The sequence below is a fragment of the Salvia splendens genome, chromosome 16 (genome assembly GCF_004379255.2).
Source record: "Salvia splendens isolate huo1 chromosome 16, SspV2, whole genome shotgun sequence".
Taxonomy (NCBI): Eukaryota; Viridiplantae; Streptophyta; class Magnoliopsida; order Lamiales; family Lamiaceae; genus Salvia; species Salvia splendens.
Genome location: NC_056047.1, coordinates 24,763,656 through 24,788,773, shown reverse-complemented (window position 1 = coordinate 24,788,773; position 25,118 = coordinate 24,763,656). Strand labels below are relative to the sequence as shown.

At 41.2% G+C, this 25,118-nt stretch overlaps 1 protein-coding gene and 1 non-coding gene across 2 annotated transcripts; one reads left to right on the top strand and one right to left on the bottom strand.

Moving 5' to 3' along the window:
- Positions 1–1,220: 1,220 nt before the first annotated feature.
- On the bottom strand, positions 1,221–1,326 carry LOC121773101. Its single transcript, XR_006044674.1, has one exon. It is a non-coding gene; the product is annotated as a small nucleolar RNA R71 (small nucleolar RNA).
- Positions 1,327–1,759: 433 nt separating this feature from the next.
- Positions 1,760–3,088, top strand: LOC121770402. The gene has a single exon (XM_042167135.1). It carries the CDS (start codon positions 1,760–1,762, stop codon positions 3,086–3,088), a length of 1,329 nt encoding a protein of 442 aa, XP_042023069.1.
- Positions 3,089–25,118: the final 22,030 nt, after the last annotated feature.

Below are 25,118 nucleotides of genomic sequence, written 5' to 3'. Positions count from 1 at the left end.
ACGACGTTTGTTCCCGCGCATCTGCAGGAATTAAATGTCGTTGAAAGTTGGTTCATGGAACAAGTGTTCAGCTGACTGTGAGCTATACGTCGTCGACATGTTCATTGCACGCGATTAGGTTGATAATTATAATCCCGTCGTATGTTTCATTGTAAATGGTGTAAAACAACGCAAGCTTAGAGAGCAAATTGGAGTGACTTTCTTTTTCTCGTGTTAAAAATCTCATTTTAGTAGCTTAAGTTAGTTAACCATCTCAAAATCAAAACAAAATCTTTATATGCTTTTGTGTAGTCATATTAAGTGTAAGCAATCTTGCCTCCCTGTGGATCGACACTTGAAATACTACTACGATACTGTATTCTTGCAGTAGTGTAGTATTATTAGAGTTAAAATAATTGAACTTGATAATCTTTATACATTGATTAAGAACTCTAAAATATCACATCAAGTTTTGGCGCCGTTGCCGGGGAGGCAATAGCTTGTTTATGCTTAATTGTTTTTAGTTTTTATTTTATTTTGTTTGATTTTTCTTTTTGAGTTTTATAGGTACTTTGTTCGTGTTCTACGGTGTGATAGCCATCTACCACGTCCGGACTTGAAGACGAAGGAGTGTTTTTTTTTTAGGTAAAATAAAAAAAAAATTAAAAGAGAAAGTCGTGAATGCACACGAGATCTCAGGGTACACCGCCTTTCTGATTACTCTGTTATCAAAGAAGGAAAGGGTCAGGAAGTTCAGCCGGGTTTGAAATTCAACAGGATTCGCCGAGTCCAATCAGAGATAACCCATTGTTTGAGAATAGTGACAGTGATCTGGAAGCTGAGTCGATGGCCGACAATAATAACAACAACGCTGTCCCACCACCCGTTGTGAGGTTTGGCGACACTCTTAGATCGGGAATTGAGTACCCCGGAGAGTTTGCTTATGCGAACAACAACATCAACATTCCACCTCACTACATTAGTTTGGTGAATGGGGGGAATCTTTTCCATGGACGGGATGATGAAGACCCGATGAGCCACCTCAATGCCTTCTACGAGTTGACGAACTCTCACAGACCCCCGAATGTGGAAACACAATCTGATCAAGAGGTTATTCCCATTCTCTCTGAGGGAGAAAAGCAAGAGCTTGGTATGACTCTATACCGGGCTACAACATTGAAACATTCCAAGAGTTGAAGACGTTGTTCCTCTTAGAATATAATTCCCCGATGAAGATCGAGAAATTGAGAGAAGAGATCACTTATTTCCAAAAAAGTATGATGAGTCCTTTGCAGAAGCTTGGAAGAGATTCACAGACTTGATAAGGAAATGCCCGAGCCATGGTCTAGCTCCGGGGCATGACCTTTTGAATTCTACAAGGGACTCAACAATGAAGGACGGGACTAGTTACTGCAGGCTCTAATGGAAACCTGGATGACTTAACGCATGAGGAGGTGAGAGAGCTTATTCCAAAGGTTGGCTAACAATCAACGGAACTGGCACAACCCAAGGAGAGAGCAGGAGAGCAGCGGAGAAAGGAGGAGACACATTCGGTGCTACAAAGGATGCAGAGAGAGTATCTGCAATTGAAGCTCAATTGGCAGAATATAAGCACCCAGATGTCTTCAATGACGAAAGCAGTGAAATCTCTTCAACTGAATCCTCAACCTCAAGCAGTGACTGTGATGAGTGTGGACTGTGCCAAGGTGGACACCATACGGATATCAATGTCCAAGTCTTCAAGGGCCACCAACGGAGGATGTGAACTACATTGGTAACAATGGCCAAGGGTTTAACCAAGGCAACCAATACAGCAATCAGCAGGAATTGGAGGGCCTCAGCAATCGAACTGGAATCAAAGTGGGTCCTAGCAACAACTCGGGGGAACCAATGGAGGACAAACACTCAACCCCCGGGTTATGAGAAGAAGCCATCGGTAGAAGATCAATTGGGACAGATACTCTCCTTCATGACCAAGAGTCAAAAGGAGAATGAGAGCTTCAAAGAAAGGACGGTAGAGAAGTTTGGTCAGATGGAGGCTACATTGAGGAATCTCGAGACTCAAATTGGGCAGATTGCTACAGCATCTCACACAAGAATTCCTAATGCTATCCCGAGTGATACGGTGCCCAATCCTAAAGGTTTTGAACAGTGCAAGGCAGTTAAGTTAAGAAGTGGAAAGGATCTTGAGTCTCCAATCATGCTAGATGCACAAAATGGCTCGAACATCTTGCACGCAGGGGCGGACAAGTTGTTTGGCTCACAAACCTCGCACGCAGGGGCGGACGAGGGGATTGAGTGGGCTACTACCGAAGCTAGGGAATGTCAACAAGAAAAAGAAGAGTCAACCATGAGTGATATCCACAAGAAGAATCCACTAAGTCCGGCAATGGACCCGAAGTGTCCATTTAATTTTCCAGATTTTATCCCGCCACCACCTTTCCCAGTCGAGAATAAGAAGAAGGGTAGGAAAATAATTCAAGAGAAAGGACTCGATTGGATGATGAACATTATCAGGAAAGTTAATGTAGATGTGTCCCTGGTGGATTTGTTCCTACACTTTCCTAAATTCTCCAAGTTTTTTAAGGATCTTATTGCGAAAAAGGAGAAGATACAAGACGATGGTGTGGTGATATTGAGCGCATTTTGCTCACAATTTGTGAAGGGAAAGATGCCGGCAAAGAGAAGAGACCCTGGAAGCTGTGTGATCCCATGTGAGATGGGAGATAAGGAGTTCCCAAAGTGCCTACTTGATCAAGGCTCGGGAATATCATTGATGGCTCTGAAAACCGCACGGTCAATCGGTCTAGAAGCGAGGATTGAACCAATCGACATTGACCTACAATTGGCGGATCATTCAATTGTGAAACCAAAAGGTATCATCGAGGATGTCTTGGTGAAGGTTGATAGATTTGTACTCCCGGTTGACTTCATTGTCCTAGAGATGGAAGAGGACAAGGATATGCCTATCCTATTTGGTAGGCCATTTTTAGCAACCGGTGATGTTGTGATAGAGACCAAGACAAATACGGTCATGTTTCGAGTAGATGGAGAGAATGTGGTGATCAAGCAAGAGAAGGCGGGGAAGCGCCTATTGGAGCCTGGATAGAGGTAGACAAGGATGAAGAAGGTCGAGCCAACGACTATAAACAAAGGCGCTGATTGGGAGGCAACCCAAGTTTTTTTTTTTTTTTTTTTGATTTCATATGTTGGAGGTTTTGTTTGCTCAATTCTTTCCTCCAACATTTATTTTGAATTGAGTGTTTCTTTTTGTAGTTTTTGTTCTTTTTGTAGGAGCAACTGGGAGTTAGGATTGGAGCTTAGGAGGAAGCACACCTGCAAAGGATTTTTACACCCACCCTCCCACCCGAATGCACTATGGACGTCATGCCAAGTTTGGGGGAGTTTCCTTTCCCTTTACTTTATTTTGTCTTCTTTGCATGCATTGAGGACAATGATGCATTCAGTTTGGGGGGGTTATGAATGATTTGTGATGTATGTTTTTGGGTGTTTTGCGTGATAAAGATGTTTTGAATCTATGTAGTTGACGGGTGCATTGCTTTATCTTCGGCTTTCTGGTTGGGAATTCGTGCTTGATTTTACTTTATCTTTGAAGCTTAGGATGAATGGAAATTCGTGCATGAATTTATTTGAAAGAGCATGTTGTGATTACAACGATTTCTTGAGTTGAGGAGAGTATGAAAATCGCTTTGTCTTGTGGAAATTATTTTGGATTGATTTGTTTTATCGATCGATTGCGTGCTTGTATTCATTGTGTCAACGATTTGGGAGGATAAGGCACTAGGATGAACTCCATGGCCAAATGATCACATGTCTAGTCCTACACATGATCCCCTAGAAGCCACTTTGAGCTTAATTATCCTATTTATTGTGTAAACACTTAGCCTATCACTTAGCCAATTAAATAAGCCTCATTTTAGTCTCATCGAAAGACCTTGCTACTATTTGGGTGCTAAATACTAGTTGAGCTTGGTGGTTGATTGTTGAGTGTTGGGTGGTGTATTGGAAAAGTGTAGACATTTTAGACTTGATGTAATGTATAAGTGAAAAGAATGAAGTTCTTAGAGAAGAGAAAAAAAAAAAAAAAGAAAGAAAGAAAAAGACGACCTCCAAATTGCAAGAGTCGGGGTCTTGTTTAGAAAAAAAATGAAAAAAGAAGAAAAAAGTTGTGAAATAAAGTAAGAGCTTCTATTTGTGTAATATGTAATCTTGTCTAGATTTGATCTCAAGTTTGGGGGAGTGAGAATATGGTTGTAATATTTTGTTGTTTGATCTTTGGAAGGAAGTTGTAGGAGGGAAGAATTTGGCACTCAAATGTGTAGCCTTTGAGCTCACTATCCATATTTATCTTACCTCATCCCTAGCCCCATTACAACCTTGAATTAAGACCTTGGACTTTTTGTTGATGCTTGTGGATGCTTTGTAAATAACTTGGTAGAGTTAATGAAGTTTGATTTGAAATCCGTGAGTCTATGTGGTAAGTAATGCTTGACGAGTCAATGATGACGGTTTGAGTTGTTTGATCACATGTTTGGACTTACTTTGAAATGCACCTTGACTTGAAGTTCTAAGTTGATAAGTGATGGTTCATGAGAGTGGGAAATCTTGATTGAAATTGTTGGGGGTCTCGACTTTGTCATTCATGTCTCTACGTGATTCATTCTTATAAAAAAAAAAACTTCTGAAAAAAACTTTTGTGAGTTGAGCTTCAAAGTGTTGTGTTTTATATGATCTTGCCCCGAGGACGAGCAAACAAATAAGTTTGGGGTATTTGATGTGAATCAAATTGTACATTTTTATTCCCCTAACTTTACATGATTATATAGTTTGATGCTTGCAAAAGTATGTTTTATGTGTAGGAAAAGGAATGAATGGTGAAAAGAAACAAGGAATGAAGCTCGGATGGTGAAAAAGTTGTGCAAAATTTCCAAGTTGACAGACGGGCAGAAAGTGCTCAAAATGAGGCACCCGGCCGGGTGAATAGTGACGTAGGGATTGGAGGAAAAAGGTGAAAGGAAAGAAAGGAATAAAAAAGAGGAGAGAGAGATTGGAGGTGACGTTTTTGGTGAGGAGCATAATTTTGTTGAAAATTGTGGAAAGAGAGTTGACTTGGGGGGCTGGAATTCAGAGGAACTCCGTCCAACATTCCGGACGATCCGTCTCCATATCCCAATTCCACACAACGAGAGCATGCTTCCTACGGTTTTTATTGCATATTTCACCATGTTTTTAGGCTAAGCTCTCTATGTTGCTCCAAGTTGTAATCTAGGCTTGTATGAATGTTTTCACACCATCGAATCATGTGTTTTGATACCAACAATGTTTGCTTTGATTAAACTCTACGTTTTCTTGCTAAAGATGTAGTGTTGTTAATTCCGTAACTATTGTCTCTTTAACATAGTTTAGGATTGTTTGATTGTTGGTGTGCTATCGAATTAGAACTGTTCAGGGGATAAATTGATAGTGGATTAGGTAAGTAATTATAGTAGACGACGTTGTTCCCGCGCATCTGCAGAATTAAATGTCGTTGAAAGTTGGTTCATGGAACAAGTGTTCAGCTGACTGTGAGCTATACGTCGTCGACATGTTCAGTGCACGCGATTAGGTTGATAATTATAATCCGTCGTATGTTTCGTTGTAAATGGTGTAAAACAACGCAAGCTTAGAGAGCAAATTGGAGTGACTTCTTTTTCTCGTGTTAAAAATCTCATTTTAGTAGCTTAAGTTAGTTAACCATCTCAAAATCAAAACAAAATCTTATATGCTTTGTGTAGTCATATTAAGTGTAAGCAATCTTGCCTCCCTGTGGATCGACACTTGAAATACTACTACGATACTGTATTCTTGCAGTAGTGTAGTATTATTAGAGTTAAAATAATTGAACTTGATAATCTTTATACATTGATTAAGAACTCTAAAATATCGCATCAATCCACAGCCTACTTTATGGAATGGAGGGAGTAGTATATAAGTAGGTAATGAAAAAATTAGAGAGATAAAAAAGATAATAAAATAAGAAATAATAAAGTAAGAGAGGTATGAGAACAACTGGTTTGAAGGTCGGCCTGCCTCTTTGGAGGGCGGAATATATGAATAAAGCCCATGCCACCTGAATAGAGTTTCAAAGAACGTCAAGATAAAAAAGTAAAACAAGCCCGTATTGAAAGACTACCCTACATTGGTATCATTTATTTTTTGTTTTTTTTAGTTTTATTTAAGTTCAAGTTTTGTTCTATATCTATTTTGAGAATTCGCAGATACATTGACTGAAGTCAGCAGACTGTTGAGGAGCCACCATAGCGGTCCCTGAATTCATCTTAGAAGCCCACTAAGAACCTACTCTCCTTCAACTTGAAAAGGAGTGCCCAGTGAATCTCATGGTATGTTTCTTTTTTTTATAATTTTCTCACGTCCCTATGAAATTTTTAAACTTGTTCTTAACTTTGTTTTAATAAACCCAAGGAAAATCTCTAAGTACTCATGCTTAGGGACATCAAACTGAGTTCCCTAGGATGAAAGTTTGTTTATATTTTCTTTGAGTTGACTTGATGTAATCAATGATTTGAAAAGTTAGTAAAAAGGTGCATTATCAATTAGTTGTTTGTTTATCTTGAATCATGCCCGATTTGAGCTTTTTAATGCATTCTGATGTGATTTAACTGCATTCATTTAATTACATCTAGAATTTGCTCATACTCTATCTAAATCTATATAATAATTTAACTTATAAAGGAGGACGTTAGGACATTCTTCTTGGATACTTTATATCCAAAATAATGTCATCTCTTTCATAAATTCCCCAGCTAGATACTTTGAGTTTGTAAAGCTTTTTTCTTTGGAAGCTAAATGTAGAGGAATATTCATACATTATTGGGGAACTATAGTTTATATTTTACTATAAAAGTTAGAGAGATGAGGTAGAAAGAAAAATAAGTAGTGGAACCTAAATGAAAAGATACATAGACATCTTGATTTGAAATCGAAAATTCAAAAAGAAATAGAAAAAATAAATAAAAGGAATTTTAAAAGTGAGAAGAATTTCTCTAAACCATGTCTAGATTTTTCCAAGATTTAGATTGTCTGGGTGATAAGTTTAATATAGTAGAAATTGATCACTTTTGTTAGATTTGGGTTTAGTCACTTTTAGTCATATGTTCTCATCTTACAAAAGAGCCTCACTATAACTAGATGAAAACACTTTGCGCAAACATATGGCATATTGTGTGTGATCTGAGAGAATATACGTTGAGAGAGAGTGATAAATACACATCCAAACACTTGTGAGAGCATGTACTTGAAGGTGATGCTTGTAATGAAAGTGTAGTATTCTTGTTTAACTTTTTATCCCTTCTTATAATTTCAATGCCAATTATAAAGTCTAATCCTTAATATTTATGTTTTTTTATTAGTTTTTTTCTTGTTTGTTTAGGAACAAACAAAGGTTATGTTTTGGGGGTTAATAAACACATAATTTGCATATTTTACATGCCTAGATTTGCATGTCAATTATGTTCCTAAATTGCATATTTTATACTCCCTCCATCCCGGCTTAAGTGGGGCGTTTCTATTTTGGCACAAGAATCTGTATATTATTGTTAGTTTAGTGAATTAAATTCTTAACAATATAGTAAGAACGATAAAGAGAAAGTAAAGTAAGAAGGAGTATAAAGTAGGAATACGTCTCACTTAGACAAGGATGGAGGAAGTAAAATTTTAATATTTTAATATGTTTGTTGAGAAATGATAAAGAAAAGACTAGAAAAAGGTGCAAAAAGGTCGAGTTTAGAAAACAAACCATTTGGGGTAACTCAGTGGTCCGCTAACCCAATGTCAACGGTCGCTAACCAGGTCAGCGACCATCGACGCCCAGCGGCCTGCTTCAGAAGCACATGGCTGAGGATCTCTCACTCAGTGGTCCGCTTGTTAGAATATTTATATTCTTCTCTGACCTATGTATGTATTAGTTTAGTATTAAGGATTAAGTTCATAATAAATTAAGGATTCTAATATAAAAGACGATATCGTGATAGACCGGTTTCGATTAAAGAATTAGAATCGGGTGTATTGATAACCCTCCTCTCTTACCTTATAATAAAATATTATATATACATGAAAAGATAATATATGTATGTATAGGGGAGTGATCAATAGCTAACTCACTCCTACAACTAATTTAAGTCAATAAGATTTTAGAAATCTTGTGGTCTAAAATTTGCCACGTGTAATTTTTGTTTTTATTAATTAAATCGAAAAAGATAAAAAACTACCAAATTTGGGTTTTGGATGAAAATATCAATATAGTGTTTTGAAAATATCAACACAATGCTTTGAGAATGTCAACACATTGCTTTAAGAATGACATTCTACATGTATTATATTGACATATTTTATATACTATGTTGACATTTGTTGCTGTACGAAAAAATTGAAAATTTTCAATTTCTTTTCAAATTATGACATCGGAACATATGCAAGTGAGATCTCGTTAGAATCCTTATGAAATCATCTTTAATTTGATATATGTTGTGCGAAAAATTAATTTAAATCGAGAAATTATATGCATTTTAAAGTTATGTGATATTTTTTAAAAGTTAGTTACAACTAAATCTAATTTGATGTAAATTGACCTTAATACCCTTATTGACTTTTTTTGTTGATCGTATTGACATTTCGGGGCTGATGATGTAGGCCCTTGATTTGAATATCTAAGGGCTATTATTTAATTATAATTAGCAATTAAATATTGAGTTAGCAATATAACACTCCCTCACCTGTATGTATAATAATGAATTATAAATATGTACTATATATTAAAGTAGTGATTATATGTTTTAATATATATATATATATGTATTGCCGTGGCTTAAAGTTGGCGGTTGGCTTATGATATGGGAAAGTAGTTATTTCAATATAACTTCTATTTGGTTATTGTTTTGGAAAGTCACGCCCCTTCAATTGTTAGTTAATGTTATCGGTTGATCATCTATAAATAGATGGAGATAACATGCTATAACGTACGAGACATAAAATATATACATGCAAAATGATATGCATAAAAGTATAGCATTATCAAATGCATGAGAAAAGCACAACACCTCTCGGCATGTACATACGTATATATATAGTCCATATATACATATTTATATGTACGTTGATGGGATACGAACTAAACAACTAAACAATAATTGCGAGCCCAATAGCAGTGACGGCCCATCAGCCCAAAACCCAAGGAAGAGTATCAGTTCGGCACAACCAATGAGTTCGGTCACAGCCTATAGCTCAGTAAAAGCCGACCAATCGAGCTCAACTCTCAGATCGGCAAAAGCTGATCGACAAAGTTCAGCAGTTCGGTCCAAAACCCAAGAAAGAGTATCAGTTCGGCACAACCAAAGAGTTCGGTCACAGCCTATAGCTCGGTAAAAGCCGACCAATCGAGCTCAACTCTCAGATCGGCAAAAGCTGATCGGCAAAGTTCAGCAGTTCGGTCTCAGTATTCGACCGAACAAGGAGATAGTGGACCCATGCAGGACCTCCACGACCTCCATTACACCCACGATCTATTTAGTGGTATTAAGCAGTTATCAACCCCCCTACCAGGACTGCAAACCACGATCTTAGTTCGAATGTATAAATAGAACTTAGATCAGATAGACCAGGGTTAAGCTCTCTAGATCCTGAATCTTATAGCAAATCAGTATTGTAATCTGTAAGCGAGACCAAGCAATACAAATTTGCCCTCTCTTCTTCCCGTGGACGTAGATTTACCTCAGTAAATCGAACCACGTAATTTTCCGAGTTGTGATCGTTTATTACTTGCATTTATTCCCATCAAAAATTCGCCACATCATCACTGGCGCCGTCTGTGGGAAACAGAGAACCAAAACTGTGATAAAAGCGAGTTTTTGATCCTCTTCCACCAAAAATGCGTACCAGATCACATAATACCCATACTTCCGTCCGTGATGAACGTGAGGAAGCTAGTCCAGCCCGTAGGTCTGGAAAACAGCCTCGGGAGAAATCTGCCTCCAGTTCTCACGGTGAAAGAACAAACCACTCAAAAAGTCATCGCACCGAGCCTCCCCAGCAGCTCGCTTTGAATGAGGCTGTCAAGTTGTTCTTGGCTGAGAAGCAGGATGAGTTCTTAACATTCCTGCAAAAGAGCCAGAAGCCGGAGAAGAAAACGGCGGATTCTCCCTCCCCCTCCAGACATGAAAGTCACTACCGCAGTAGTGTCGTATCTTCCAGGAGAAAGAATCCTCACCACCGATATGTTCCTTCTCCTCCTTGTTACCGAAATCACAGGAGAACTCCATCTCCACCATACCGTAGAGATGTCGGATTCGCTATGTATGGAGCGCTGAAGACTCCATTTTCGGATGATATCACCAGAACTCCGTTGCCACAGAATTACCGAACTCCGTCAGTGACTTATGACGGGTTAGTGGATCCTCATGATTTCCTGGGACGCTATCAGTATAATATGGCGAACCAAGGTCTCAATGAGGTTCATATGTGTAAGCTGTTTCCCGAGCTGCTCATCGGGAACGCAAGAAGGTGGTTTGATAGCCTCCCTCAAGGCAGCATTAGATCTTACAGAGATCTAATGGATGCTTTTCATAGGAGGTTCTTCCAGAAAGCGGAAACCCGAATCACTTCGGCTCAGCTGCTTTCTATACGTCAAGGTCGCGATGAAAAGATTAGCGACTTCATGACAAGATTCCACAAGGAATGCCTACAAGTAGATGATCTCAATGATCTACTTGTCATTTCGGCATTCCAAAATGGAATTCTGCCAGGAGCTCTCTACAGAAAGCTCGTTGAATGCAGTCCGCAAACAGCTCAAGAGATGTGGGACATTGCGGACCAGTTTTCTCGGGCTGATGAGGCAGACCGTCGAAAACGGTCTTTAGACAGCTCTTCCAGAGGAGACAAGAGGAAGCCCGATCATAGCGATCAGGGGCATCCTCGCCGAACTCCTTTTGAAAGAATTCAAAGGGCACCGGTACAAGACAGGTTGGGACCACGTCTCAATCTTGAGAAACCCCCCGCTCAGTTCGTACCATTGAACAAGTCGAGAGCGGAAATTTTCGAACTGCATTCTGATATGTTCGAAAAACCAAAGCAGATGACGAAATCGGCCACGCGCCGAAGTCAGGATAAATATTGCTCCTTCCATCAAGACCACGGTCACGATACCGAGGAGTGCCGAAATTTGGCAGCAGGTATTGATGTTCTTGTGAAAGCAGGGACGTTAAAAAATACCAAAGCAAGCCGGCGAAAAAGAATAAAAAACAGAGAAGTGCGAACTGCGCTCCTCAGGATCCTAAAAGGCAACAGGATCCCGAAGACGATGACGAGCCGCAATATGATGGAGTAATCCAGACTATTGACGCTATCCCAGCCGGGAAGACTAAATCGTCTCTAAAATCAGAGCGCAGAGGCTTCAACCGAGAGGAGCCAACACATAAAAGGCTGAAGAAGGAGGAAGTAATTACATTTTCAGATGCAGATCCCGTCCCGGCCATTTCTCCTCATCAAGACGCTATTGTCATTCAAGCTGGAGTGGCAAACAAACTGATCCACAGAGTGTTTGTGGATACAGGAGCGTCGGTTAGCATTCTTTTTAAAGAATGTTTTGATAAACTGGAAGTGGATCCAGCTCGGCTCAGTCCGGCCCCACTTCCTCTGAAAGTTTCGCCCAGGAGGACACCCGCCCTGAAGGTATTATCAGCCTTCCGATTACGGTAGGAAGAGCGCCTACTAGCTCTAGTACGATGATCGAGTTTTTTGTGGTAAAAGCTCGATCCCCGTATAACATTATACTGGGAAGAGACTGGCTCAACACAGTTCGGGCCATTTGCTCTACTTATCACCTCACAATCAAGATCCCCACTAAAGGAGGGATAGCAGTCATCCGAGGTGATCAAAAGAGAGCAAAAGAATGTTTGCAGATTGCGCTTAAAAGTGCCGAACAATCAGATCGGCACCATCAAGCATAGCAATCACAGCAGCCGGAGTCAGAGGCAGGCGAAATGAACGAAGTCACACCGGAGCCGAACTCGATGAAAGTTCAGTTATACGAAGATGATCCATCCAGAACGGTCAAGATCGGTTTCGCGGGAACACCTCTACTCCGGGAAAAGACCATCCAGCTCCTCAAAGAGTACAAAGATGTCTTTGCGTGGTCTCCGTTGGACATGACTGGAGTGTCTCCCGAGGTAATTACACATCGGTTAAATATTGATCCTTCAGTCCGGCCTATAAAACAGAAGCAAAGACTCTTTGCGGCAGAAAGAAATCAAGTCATCCATGACGAAGTCCGCCAATTACTGAAAGCGGATGTATTATTTGAAGTAAAATATCCTTCTTGGGTGGCCAATCCTGTGATGATCAAGAAAAAAGAAGGAGGATGGCGGATGTGCATAGATTTTACAGATCTAAATAAGCACTGTCCTAAAGATTGCTACCCCATTTCCCAACATAGATAAAAAAGTAGAAGCTTTGATAGGCTTCGAAATTTTCTGTTTTCTTGATTTGTATAAAGGATACCACCAAGTTTTAATGGATGAGAATGATGCTTCAAAAACGGCTTTCATTACTGACTTCGGTATTTTTGCTTATAAAAAGATGCCATTTGGTTTAAAGAATGCCGGAGCCACATATCAAAGGATGGTAGATAAGCTATTTCAGCACCTGATCGGAAAAGAGGTTGAAGTATATGTTGACGACATAGTTGTTAAAAGCAGAAGCACTTCGGAGTACGAAAATAATCTCAAATCCACTCTCGACGTGCTCAAAAAAGCCAACCTCAAACTCAATCCCCAAAAATGTACCTTTTTGGTAGATTCGGGAAAATTTCTGGGTTGTTGGGTTTCAAAGGAAGGACTCAAGGCAAATCCCCTAAAGGTTCAAGTTGTTCAGAACATGGCAATGCCGAAGTCCATACATGATGTGCAAAGGCTAACTGGATGTCTAGCCGCACTGAATAGATTCCTTTCCCAAGCAGCCGAGAAGCAAATGCCGTTCTTCAATGTTTTGAAGAAGGCACCAAAGTTTGAGTGGGGAGCCAAACAGAAGAAGGCTTTTGACGAACTCAAATGTTATTTAACCGAACTTCCTATTCTCTCTGCTCCAACAGATGCCGAAGTGATATTCTTATATTTAGCAGCATCAGATCAAACCATTAGCGCGGTGCTTGTACGAGAAGAAGGCCTAAAACAGCGTCCTATCTACTTTACAAGCCGAGCATTAAGAGGTCCCGAAACAAGGTATCAACCTCTGGAAAAAATTGCTCTGGCATTAGTAAATGCAGCAAGGAGACTGCGGCCATATTTCTATGCTCACAAAGTGTGCGTCTTAACCGATCTTCCACTTCGGCAAGTTTTGACTAAGCCCGAAGCATCGGGTAGAATTGCCAAGTGGGCCATAGAGTTGGGAGAACATTCAATAGAATATCTACCTCGGAAAGCCATCAAGGGACAAGCCTTGGCAGATTTTCTTGTAGAGGTAAAGTTCGATCAGGCAATCCCTACTATTGCCGAACAGAAAAATCCTACCAATGATGAACTAACACTGCCCCAGAAACCCGAAGTAGAGCCGCCGGACTGTTGGATTGGATTCGTGGATGGAGCTTCGAATAAGACAGGAAGTGGAGCTGGTATTCTACTTATCGCTCCCGACGGACACGAAGTAACTTATTCACTTCGGTTCTTATTCCCAACCACTAATAACGAAGCCGAATACGAAGCCCTTCTTGCCGGACTTCAGTTAGCGCAACGTCTACTTGTCAAATCTCTCAAAATTCATTGTGATTCACAAGTCATAGTGAATCACATGCTGGGTACAAGTGAAGCCCGTGATGAAAGGATGAAAAAATACTTGGACAAAGCGCAAAGTATTAGCTGAAATTTCTCTTATTTTCGGATAATCCGCATTCCCAGAGCAGAAAATAGCCGAGCAGATACTTTAAGTAAGTTGGCCTCATATCCGAGCTCAAAGGTGGAGGAATTACCGCACAGAAGCATTGATGAAGCTGAAGTACACTCAGTAACCAGTTCACCAAACTGGATGACGCCAATATTAAAGTATCTAGATCAAGGACAACTGCCCGAGGATAAGAGAGAAGCAAGGAAAATCACATGCCGAGCACGTCGGTATGAACTTCATGGAGGAGTCCTATATAGAAAGTCCTACCTTCAACCGTTATTGCGATGTGTAGGACCAGAAGAGACGGATTACATCCTTAGAGAAGTTCATGAAGGATCTTGCGGTAGCCACATCGGAGCTAGAGCATTAGCTAAAAAAGTTCTGAGATGGGGATATTATTGGCCAACTTTGGTACAAGAAGCAGTACGGCTAGTTAAGAAATGTACGAAATGCCAAATCCATGCAAATATCCCAAGGATGCCGCAGACTGATCTATGTGCTATGCAAAGCCCTTGGCCTTTTATGCAATGGGGCATAGACATAGTAGGACCACTACCACAAGCTCCCCGGCAAATGAAATTCTTGATCGTTGCCGTGGATTACTTCACAAAGTGGGTGGAGGCTGAACCATTAGCTACGATAACGAGCTCAAAGGCATTAGATTTTGTCTGGAAGAACAAAGTTTGCCGATTTGGCATACCCCATATCCTCATTTCGGATAATGGGACTCAGTTTACTGACAAAACATTCAAGAATTGGTGCCAAGAGTTGAATATTCAACAGCGGTTCACTTCGGTCTCTCACCCACAAGCAAACGGACAAACGGAAGTAACAAACCGTATTTTGGTGAAAGGATTAAAAGCTCGGTTAGAACAAGCCAAAGGACAATGGGTAGAAAATCTTCCTCAAGTCCTATGGTCTTACCGAACTACACCAAAAACCTCCAACGGTGAAACTCCGTACAGTCTAGTGTACGGCACTGAAGCCGTAATTCCGGTTGAGATCGGCATACCCAGCCCCCGAACCCTTAATTTCTCAACAGAACTTAATGACGACGGACTGAGAGCCGAACTAGATCTTGCCGAAGAAAGAAGAGAATTGGCCTTCATAAAAGAAGCCAAGTACAAGGAGCAAGTAACCCGGTATTATAACCAAAGGGTGAAAAAGCTGCAGTTTCAAGTGGGAGATCTCGTATTGAGAAACAATGAAGTAAGCCGAGCAGAAAAGCTGGGCAAACTTGAACCCACATGGGAAGGTCCGTATCGGGTGTCAGAAGTCCTGGGAAAAGGGTCTTATAAATTGACTCACATGTCAGGAGAACAAGTACCCCGAACATGGCATATTTCCAACCTCAAGAAGTTCTATTTGTAAGAGACAAGGTCCGGTCAGTCTTGTGTCTAGTTCGGTCCTAGGGTTATGTGCTTTCATATTTTTATTGTTCTTTATACTTGTCGTTTTTTAAAAGTTTAAAATCTTTTTCGTCCTTTTTATTTGTCTCTATGTGCGTTTTGTCTCTCTATGTGCGTTTTGTCTCTTATAAATGTTACTGAGGTATATTGATCATTAAAGGCTGATCCCCTTTTTTAGATCATGTATTAAAGACAATTGTGAGTCCAAGCTTCTAAGGAAGATACAAGACTCCACAATTCAGCTTAAGAAACAAGCAATTCGTCTGAAACGAACTGCAATAAGCCGAAAACCACTTCGGTTAACTAGGGAAAGTCCAATCCAAGCGATAAAACTCGCCAAATAAGGACACTAACTAAGTCCGGTCAAAGAAGAGTTTACTTCATAAGACCGAGGACGAGTACAGGGAAAGTCCAATCCAAGCGATAAAGCTCGCCAAATAAGGACACTAACTAAGTCCGGTCAAAGAAGAGTTTACTTCATAAGACCGAGGACGAGTACAGGGAAAGTCCAATCCAAGCGATAAAACTCGCCAAATAAGGACACTAACTAAGTCCGGTCAAAGAAGAGTTTACTTCATAAGACCGAGGACGAGTACAATAAATGAAATAAAAAATCGTTGAACTGTAAATACGCAGTGATAGAAGCGAAATGAAAAAATTTCATTTACTAAGTCTTGTGGGGCATACCATTCCGCTGCCCTACGAGAATGCGTTACACCATTACAAAGGACTACTCTACTGTCTACGGTTGCTAAAGTTGAGCCACCTATCCAAAAAGTCCTCATGATGCTGAGTTCGGGCGTTCCGAGCAGTTGAAGAATCAGTAGGTGGACGAGATGCTCTGATCGACCTACCGCCTCTTCTCTGAGTCCGGGAAGTTCTAGCACCTCGGCGGCGAAGAGTCTCTTCACGAAGCATTCGCTGATCTTGCTCACTCACATTCACCACTCCTCTACGAACTTCAGGGCGTTCCTGTCTTGACGTTTCCGGTTGCTCCTGAGTCCGTTGCTGACTTGGAGTACGTTCTTGTCTTGACGTTTCCGGTTGCTCCTGAGTCCGTTGCTGATTTGGAGTAGAATTTTGAGTAAGTGGATTAGAGGTTTGAGTTGGAGTGTGAGCATCTGTTAGCGGGAAACGGCTAAGGAATCTCTCGATTGAGGGACGCCGGGAAAGAATGATGTCGTACAGAGAAGCCAAGCGCCGCAATGATTTCACAACTTGTTGGCAAGCCGAGCTCTCCAGCACATTGTTCTTCCGGAGTACATGAAGCTCCTCCCACAGTTCATCAACTTGATTCTGAACTTCAGATATAGTCATTCCCCCGCGCCCGCAGATGAAATCTTCATATGCAGTCCTCTCAGCGATGACAATATTCAGCTCGGCCTCCAGATCTTTCTTTATGGACTCTAAGTCCTTATTGTTGGACTCCAGCTCCACTAGACGAGCCAAGAGTTCATCATACTTCATCTGGTCATCTATAGCTTTTTTCTCAGCTTCATTTAAAGCCAAAGAGTATAGCCGCTTCCAGTGAAGTACCTCCAGCTCTTAAGAGTTAAGAATACGAAGCAGCTATGTCAGTTCGGCATTTCAGTTTACCGAGCAGGCAGTAAACCACAATAGGAGTAAAAGAGATTAAGAAAAGCTATAAGGAAGACACGAGTGTAGAAAGAAGAATTTTTTTCATTCACAAGAAAAAATTTTACACAAGGAGGGCTTCAAGGCCATTTTACAAATAGAAAGAAAGAAACTAAACTAAGAGAAGGGAGACGAAATCATACTCCGCCAGTTTCGTCTCCGGCTTCCCTGTGGGTTTCAGCTTCTCTCCTTGTCGACCTCGGTCTCAGCCTCGGCCTCCCTCCTCCCTCCCTCCTGCTCGGCGCCCCCATCGCCGATCTGCTGCACCTCTTGCTCGGCGTGCCCGTCGCCGGTCTGCTGATCCTCCTGCTCGGTCTCCTTGCCGGCCTCATTTTCCTGCTCACCCTCTTTGAAAATTGAAGCGAGTGAAACAGGCCCCAAGGAGGCAAAGATGGCCTCCATGTTCTCGTCACGGTCAGCACGGCAATTACGGACTCGTTCAGCAGAAAGCAGGACCGATGAAGACGCAAGCTCCTCAAGGAGCGGCAGACTGGAGGCGCGCTACAATCTCTCGGCCATACAGCGGCAAAACGACTTCGGGTTCCTGCTCAGCGTTATCGGTCATCAATTTCAGCAGATCGCCGATAAGGGCCGAAAATTGATTGCTCAAAAAGAGTTTCTCCGTGTAAACACGGAGAGCCTCCCCCTGAGCAACCACGGCAGCAGCCTCCCTCTGTTTCGACTGCTCTCTCTGGATGATGAGCTGGTTTTTGGCACGCTGGGCTTCATCCTGAGCCGAGATCCTAGCGGCCCTTGCCTCCTCAAAGTCTGCCCGAGCCTGTTCGGCCTGGTGACGAGCAGCATTCAAATTCCTCTGCATCTCATCATAATCGCTGGACGCTTTAGAGAGTTCAACTGTGACGAGCTTGCAGAGCATATTGTTCCTCTGAAAATGGAAAAAGGAAAAAAGTCAACAGAGGGGCCACAAAAAATATAGGAAAGAAGCAAAACCAGAAAATCAAGAAGGAAATTCACCTCCACAAAGTCCTTTGGCCATAAAAAGGGCTCAGAGATATGTTCCGAAGTGGCCGCAACCGCTCCGGATCCACAACCCCCCAGGACAATGTCTCTCTGTGGCGCTTTTGGGGGTTTCTGAGTCTTCGCCTTCCCCTTTGCCGAAGTCGATTCCGGCTTTTTTGGATCCGAAGACTGACCCGAAGAGGTCTTCTGCCTCTTCGGATTCTTCTCGGCATCAGACGCCGAGCTGGTGGCTCTCTGTTTCTCCGGCTCCTTGGATTCGGAGGATTTGCGACCTAGCCTGCTTAGCATGTTCACTGCCAAAAAGCGAGAAAACAAAGTTAGTTTTCGCCGCTAAAGCAGTAAAGCATAAAAAAGAAATCCTCACCCTCAGTCTCTTCGTCCGAAGACGAGGAGTCGAACACGAAGTCACCCTTGACGAGCTCAAATTCCAAATACTGTTTCCTAATCATGGAAATCTTATTGAGCTCGCCCTCGAGCTCGTCCAACGGTTCTACCCGAGGATGAGGAATTACGGACTTCGGCCCTCTCCAGGAAAAGTCCGGAGCCGCTGTCATATTGTAAAAAAAGAAACGATTTTGCCACTTCGGCCATTTGGTTTTACAGAATGCTCTGAAGGGCTGTAAAGGGATCAAGTAAAACCAGGATCCCTTTCTCTTAAACTGAAAGAAATTAAGGATTGCCCTCAGAGACAGATCCTTTTCTAGTCTACGCAGCTCGGCAGCAAAGGCCGATAAGTGCCTCCAAGAATTTGGAGTCACCTGACCTAAAGGAAGTTGAAAAAAATCAAGAAGCTCTACAAAGGCAGGGGGAAGAGGGAAACGAAGCCCGCATTCTAAGCAGGCTTCGTAAACGGTGGCATAACCCTCCGGCGGCGAGTTAGCCCTATGAATGTCGTCGGGAATCACCACTAACCCCCCAGGAAGAAAATATTTTCCGTGTAAGGATATCACAGTATCCTTACTCAAAATGCTGTGAAAATATTCTACCGTCTTCTCCCCGGACTCTTTCCGGCCAGAAGATCCCTTACCCCCCTTCCTACCACTACCTGATTCAGAAACAGTTTCAGAAGAAGAAGACATGATTCTTACTCTTTGATGGTCGAAAGTCTCTGAAGAAATTCTTGAAGAAGCGGAAGAAAACTTTACGAAAAAGAGAGAGAATGCAAAAGAAATAATCGCAAAAGTGTCCCAATGATGAAGAAAGGAAATATTTATCAGATTCGCAGAGGCATTTCAAATTCGTCGCACCGTTTCAAATCCCACTTTTTCTGGATTCTCTGGCCGGATTTGCTGTCACATTTAATGCAGACACGTGCGGAGCACGTCCCCTGACGTCAGCCTCCCCCTTACACTTATCCGAAATGCCGAAGTGATTCACTTCGCTTTTCGGGGGGGGGTGGTGATGGGATACGAACTAAACAACTAAACAATAATTGCGAGCCCAATAGCAGTGACGGCCCATCAGCCCAAAACCCAAGGAAGAGTATCAGTTCGGCACAACCAAAGAGTTCGGTCACAGCCTATAGCTCGGTAAAAGCCGACCAATCGAGCTCAACTCTCAGATCGGCAAAAGCTGATCGGCAAAGTTCAGCAGTTCGGTCCAAAACCCAAGAAAGAGTATCAGTTCGGCACAACCAAAGAGTTCGGTCACAGCCTATAGCTCGGTAAAAGCCGACCAATCGAGCTCAACTCTCAGATCGGCAAAAGCTGATCGGCAAAGTTCAGCAGTTCGGTCTCAGTATTCGACCGAACAAGGAGATAGTGGACTCATGCAGGACCTCCACGACCTCCATTACACCCACGATCTATTTAGTGGTATTAAGCAGTTATCAACCCCCCTACCAGGGCTGCAAACCACGATCTTAGTTCGAATGTATAAATAGAACTTAGATCAGATAGACCAGGGTTAAGCTCTCTAGATCCTGAATCTTATAGCAAATCAGTATTGTAATCTGTAAGCGAGACCAAGCAATACAAATTTGCCCTCTCTTCTTCCCGTGGACGTAGATTTACCTCAGTAAATCGAACCACGTAATTTTCCGAGTTGTGATCGTTTATTACTTGCATTTATTCCCATCAAAAATTCGCCACATCATCATACGTCAAAAAGTTATTGATTATTTATCTATCAAAAGAATCATTAAAGGCTAGAGGTCAAAGAGGGGATAACATCATATGAAGTATCCAATCAATAAAAGGAAAAACATCAATTGATGGATTTCAACCTCTACATCAAAATGAAGAAAGTATGGATGGAGGTTGGTGATTTTATATCTACTTTATAGTATAAATGCTATGGTTGAATTAATTCAAATCTAGACATAGATTTCATTATCGAAATCATTAAAGCATTGAGATATGGCTTACACCGATGACTCACGCTCTGTGGTTGCCGAGCCGGCGCCTGGAAATCCAGACTGAAGCTAGCGATCCGGTGATTTCAACTCAGCGGTCTGCTAAGATTGGCGTGACTCCCATTTTGACCTGATTCGAGCAAAGACTTACCTTTCGCGGCCAGAATTGTTACCTAATTGGAGCAGGAGCCTCCAAGTTTATAAACACATCTGAGTATTCATCATTGAAAGAGATCCAGCTGCTCCACAGCCTCAGTCCAGTTCACAGTCCTAAAACTCCTCCATCTCCTACACATAATTCACCTTCATTCGCCATCCACCTGGAAGTTGTGATCCAATCAAGAGAAAACTGAAGACTCACAACTCAGCCTTGGGTTTTATTTGTTACTCTACGTCTAGTACTTTAATTTATTATTTTTACTACTTTTGTATTAGTACCTAACTATCAGAAGATTTGAAAGTAACACTTTTGTATAATTCAATTTTAATTCGAATGACTTCATTTACTTAGCGTGTGATGACTAGTATAGAAGATTTGTCGAGTGAAAACCCAACAAATAAGAGGGGCATGAGAACAACTGGTTTGAAGGACAACCTCCTTCTTCGGTGGGCGGAATAATGGAATAAAGCCCAAGCCACCTGAATAGAGCATCAAAGAATGTCACGCTAAACGTCCTTTTCAAACTTATTCTTAACTTTGCTTTGAATACTTTCGAGGGATGAAGTACTCATGCTTGGACATCAAACTAAGTTGCCTAGGATGAAAAGTTCGTTTATATTTTTTTGAGTTGACTTGATGCATGATTTGAAAGTTTAGCGAAAAGGGTGTATGATTAATTAATTGTTTGTTTACCTTGATTAGGTGAGATTTGAGCCTTTTAATCAGGTGAGATTTGAGCCTTTTAATACTTTCTGATCTATCCGGATCTATTTATTTATTTCTAGAATGTGCTCTCACTCTACCTGTCACGACAGCACTTCCTAAGGATAGAAAGCACGATGGGTCGCGACAAATGGGGGAATAAGAAGCGGGGAAGAAAGGGGAAACAATCAAGGGGTACGACATGTGGATCAAAAGATGAAACTTTATTTCCAAATCATAGTTTGAAATCACGAAGCAACAAAGTTTGTATGGAAATAGTCCAACAGACTAAGGAAACATAAGAGTTTTAAAACTTGGCGTAGCGGAAGCATTTGAGAGTTTGCTACTACTATGTATGAAGACACAACAGCGACCGGAACATTTATTGAATACGGCCTTTGTCCAAATGCTCAACATCCTCCGTCCTCGTCAACGCTCAACCTGCACATAGGGAAAACACATGCAGGGTTGAGTACTTGATGCATTAAGTGAACTCATGCCAAAATATATTTTTCTTTTAATAAAGTTATGTCAAGCCATCGTTGAGTGAAACTCGGGTTTTTCTTTAAAAATGCCGCGAAACACTAAAATCATTTCCATATATAAAAGGTGTCTGCGCAGACAAATATCATCATCATCCTCCATCATGTACCATATCTGAACCATCATGTGAAACGAGAATGTGGCCACAAACTCGATCACTGGACCGGCCGACCCAAAGGACGGCTCACGATCCCCATCAGTGCACTAGCCTAAGTAGTGCTCAGACCCTAGTTTGACCCGAATTCGTTAACCATCAAAGTCTAGTAGGACATTATCCTAGAAGACAATCAGATATGCAATTCAAAATAGAAAAATAAAATACGGCATGACATAACATTTAAACCACCCTTATTTCACCATATACATATCGTTGCAAGTAAAGGAGTTTAAGTAATAGAGCCCACCTCAAAAGCTTAGTAATTTCCTTAAACAAACTTCTCGATCCGACTTTAACGAGCGTGCGAACCACCTTTTTGAGAAAATTAAAGTACACATCAATCTCAAGAAAGAAAACATTTAGAATGCATGCACTCTAATTAATTTCTTTTATCTCGTTTCTCGGTTTTCGTACATTTTTCGATTATTCGGCGGCCGCTTGTGCCCATAATTCCTCCGTTGGCTCCTGGTACTTTACACCACGATGTCAAAAAAATTCCCAAAATTATACAAGCGCATAATTAAATTTTCCAACTATTTCTCTTCGCAATTATATTTATTTCGTACTTAGGATAAAATTATTCATCCTTTGAAATATTCAAGGATTAATTAAATAATTCGTCACGATTAATTATTGGCCTAAAACATAATTATTTCCCACCTTATATCTCCAATTTAATTAAGAAACCCCAAAAAAAGAGAGCCCAAAACATCAAATTTTAATTATTGAGGCCCAACTTCTTTTTTTTAAAACAACCAAGGCCCAATTTCACTCTCTATCCTCTCCCACGTCTTTCTCCCTCTTTCTCACTCTCTCTCTCTCTCTCTTCGGTCAAAAAGAAGAAATTCTCACTCTCGTCGACCCCGGCGTCCGCCGCCTCTCCATATCCGACTTCAATTCGCCGCCCGCGCCCTCCCGTTGACTGTCGTTCGCCGCTGCTGTCACGACGCTGTCGGTGCAGTCTCCCCACTGGAGTCGCCGTCGCAGGGTCAGGCCGCAGCCGCCGTCAGCCGCTGCCCAGAGTCGTCACTGCTGATGTCGGCTTCTCCGCCGGTTCCGTCCCTCCGTCGCCCGGGTCAGGCTGCTGCTGTCGCCGCCTGGTGACGCTGCTCGCCGGTGGTCGTGCAGCCCCAAAACGTCACCGCACCCCCCAATTTCAAATGGGACAGTCCCGATTCACCTCCGAACAGCCCCGAAACCAACCCGAAAGATAAGTTCTCTACTCCAAGTTATGTTCTTTTCCATATTTTCAATTAACAACCGTGGAGGTGTTCAATTCAGTTGGTTCGATTGATTGTGCTTAATTGAGTTATGTGTGGGAGTGATGGTGATGATATGCAATGTATAACAACGATCAAAAGGAAATGGGTTATACCTTCGTTGCTATGAATCTGACTGTGAAATTGGCAGGGAAAAGAATAACTCCTTGAATTGGCAGGTCCGTTTCTGTCACAGATTGTGCAGATGTTTTGAAACTGGAATGGAATTGATTAGCTTGAGTTATGAGTTGGTGAAAAGAATTTACCTTGGCTCGTATGAGACTGAAACAAAATGGCAGCAGTTTCTTCTACTCCCTCACTCTCTCGACTCTCTCTTCGTTGCTACAGATTGTAGATTGTGTTGGGGAAGGAGAGAAGTGAAGAAACTGATGTATTTAACTTGTGTGACCTTTGGTTGTAGAATGGAATATGGAAGATCACATTGGAAGATGGAAGATCACAGGAGTAGGCGTTCCATTTCTGAGAGGAAGAGCTTAGGCTAGCACAAAGAATTTCTATGAAGAAATTGGACTCAACATATTATTTGTAGAGTTGGGCTCAAGTTGGTTAAAGAATAAGAAAATTTGGATGGCCCAACACTCTTAAAATTTAATAAGGACATTTGGACTTTGATTTATATTTATTTAGGTTAGCCCAAGTTTTTTTGTTCGTTTTCTTTCGTTTAGACAAATTATTATTTGTCTCGTAGTAACTTGGTGTTATTCCAAGTACTATAAAATCCATCTCGACCATCTCGCTCAATCAAGCCAAGTATAACAACATCAACGTCATTACTTCAACGAGACTTTCAAACACGTCTCCTAGCAACCTCCATTATTTAAATAAAAGAGACGTCTCATTTCACACCAAGCACATAAATACTATACTCAATTACTAAAAAAAACGAGAAGCATAGCATGATGAAAAAATTTCACTTTAACTAATTCACGACATATTTTAATTAGTACTTAAAAAGTACGGGCGTTACATTCTACCCACCTTAACAGAAATTTCATCCCGAAATTTGCTCATCTCTAACGAACAACTCCGGGTACTTCTCTTTCATTTTATCCTCGAGTTCCCATGTAGCCTCCTCATGACCATGATTAGGGGTGTGCATTCGGGTTTCGGTTCGGTTTTGTGCCAAAACCGAACCAAAACTGAAAAACCGAATTTAGTTCAAAATTCAAACCGAACCGAACCCGAAAAACCGAAACCGAAAAACCGAAAACCGAACCTAAAAAACTGAAAAATCCCGAACAAAACCGAAAAACCTGAAAAAAAAAACTGAAAAACTTGAAAAACATAAATATAATATAAATATATATTTATATGTGTATTTTATTTTATTTTATATATACTAATAGAATATTTATATATAATATAAAATTAATAATACATATAATATATATTAGATAGTAGAATATATTAAAAGAATATATATTATATATAATATAATATATTAAATTAATAGAGTATATATATAATTCGGTTTTCCGGTTTTTTTCTTCGCCCGAACAGAACCGAACTGAAAAACCGAAAAAACCGAACCGAATTTCAAAATTTCGGTTTGGTTCAGTTCGGATATTCAGTTTTCGGTTTTTTTGCTCACCCCTAACCATGATGTTTCCAAAGCACTTTCACAGATGCAATTGATTTATTTCTCAATTCTTGCACTTTCCTGTCCAGAATAGCTTCGGACTTCTCCTTCAAAATCATTTCCTCTTGATGAGCCACATGTTTGGGATCGAACACGTACTTTCTCAATTGCGACACATGGAAAATATTATGCACGTTCCCAAAACTCGGCGGTAGCGCCAACCTATACGCTACAGGTCCCACCTTCTCAAGAATTTCATAAGGCCCTAGGTAACGTGGTTTCAACTTACCCTTCACACCAAACCTCGTTATCCCCTTCGACGGAGATACTTTCAAAAAAACTTTATCTCCAGCGTTAAACTGTAAATCGATACGCCGGACATCGGCATATGAC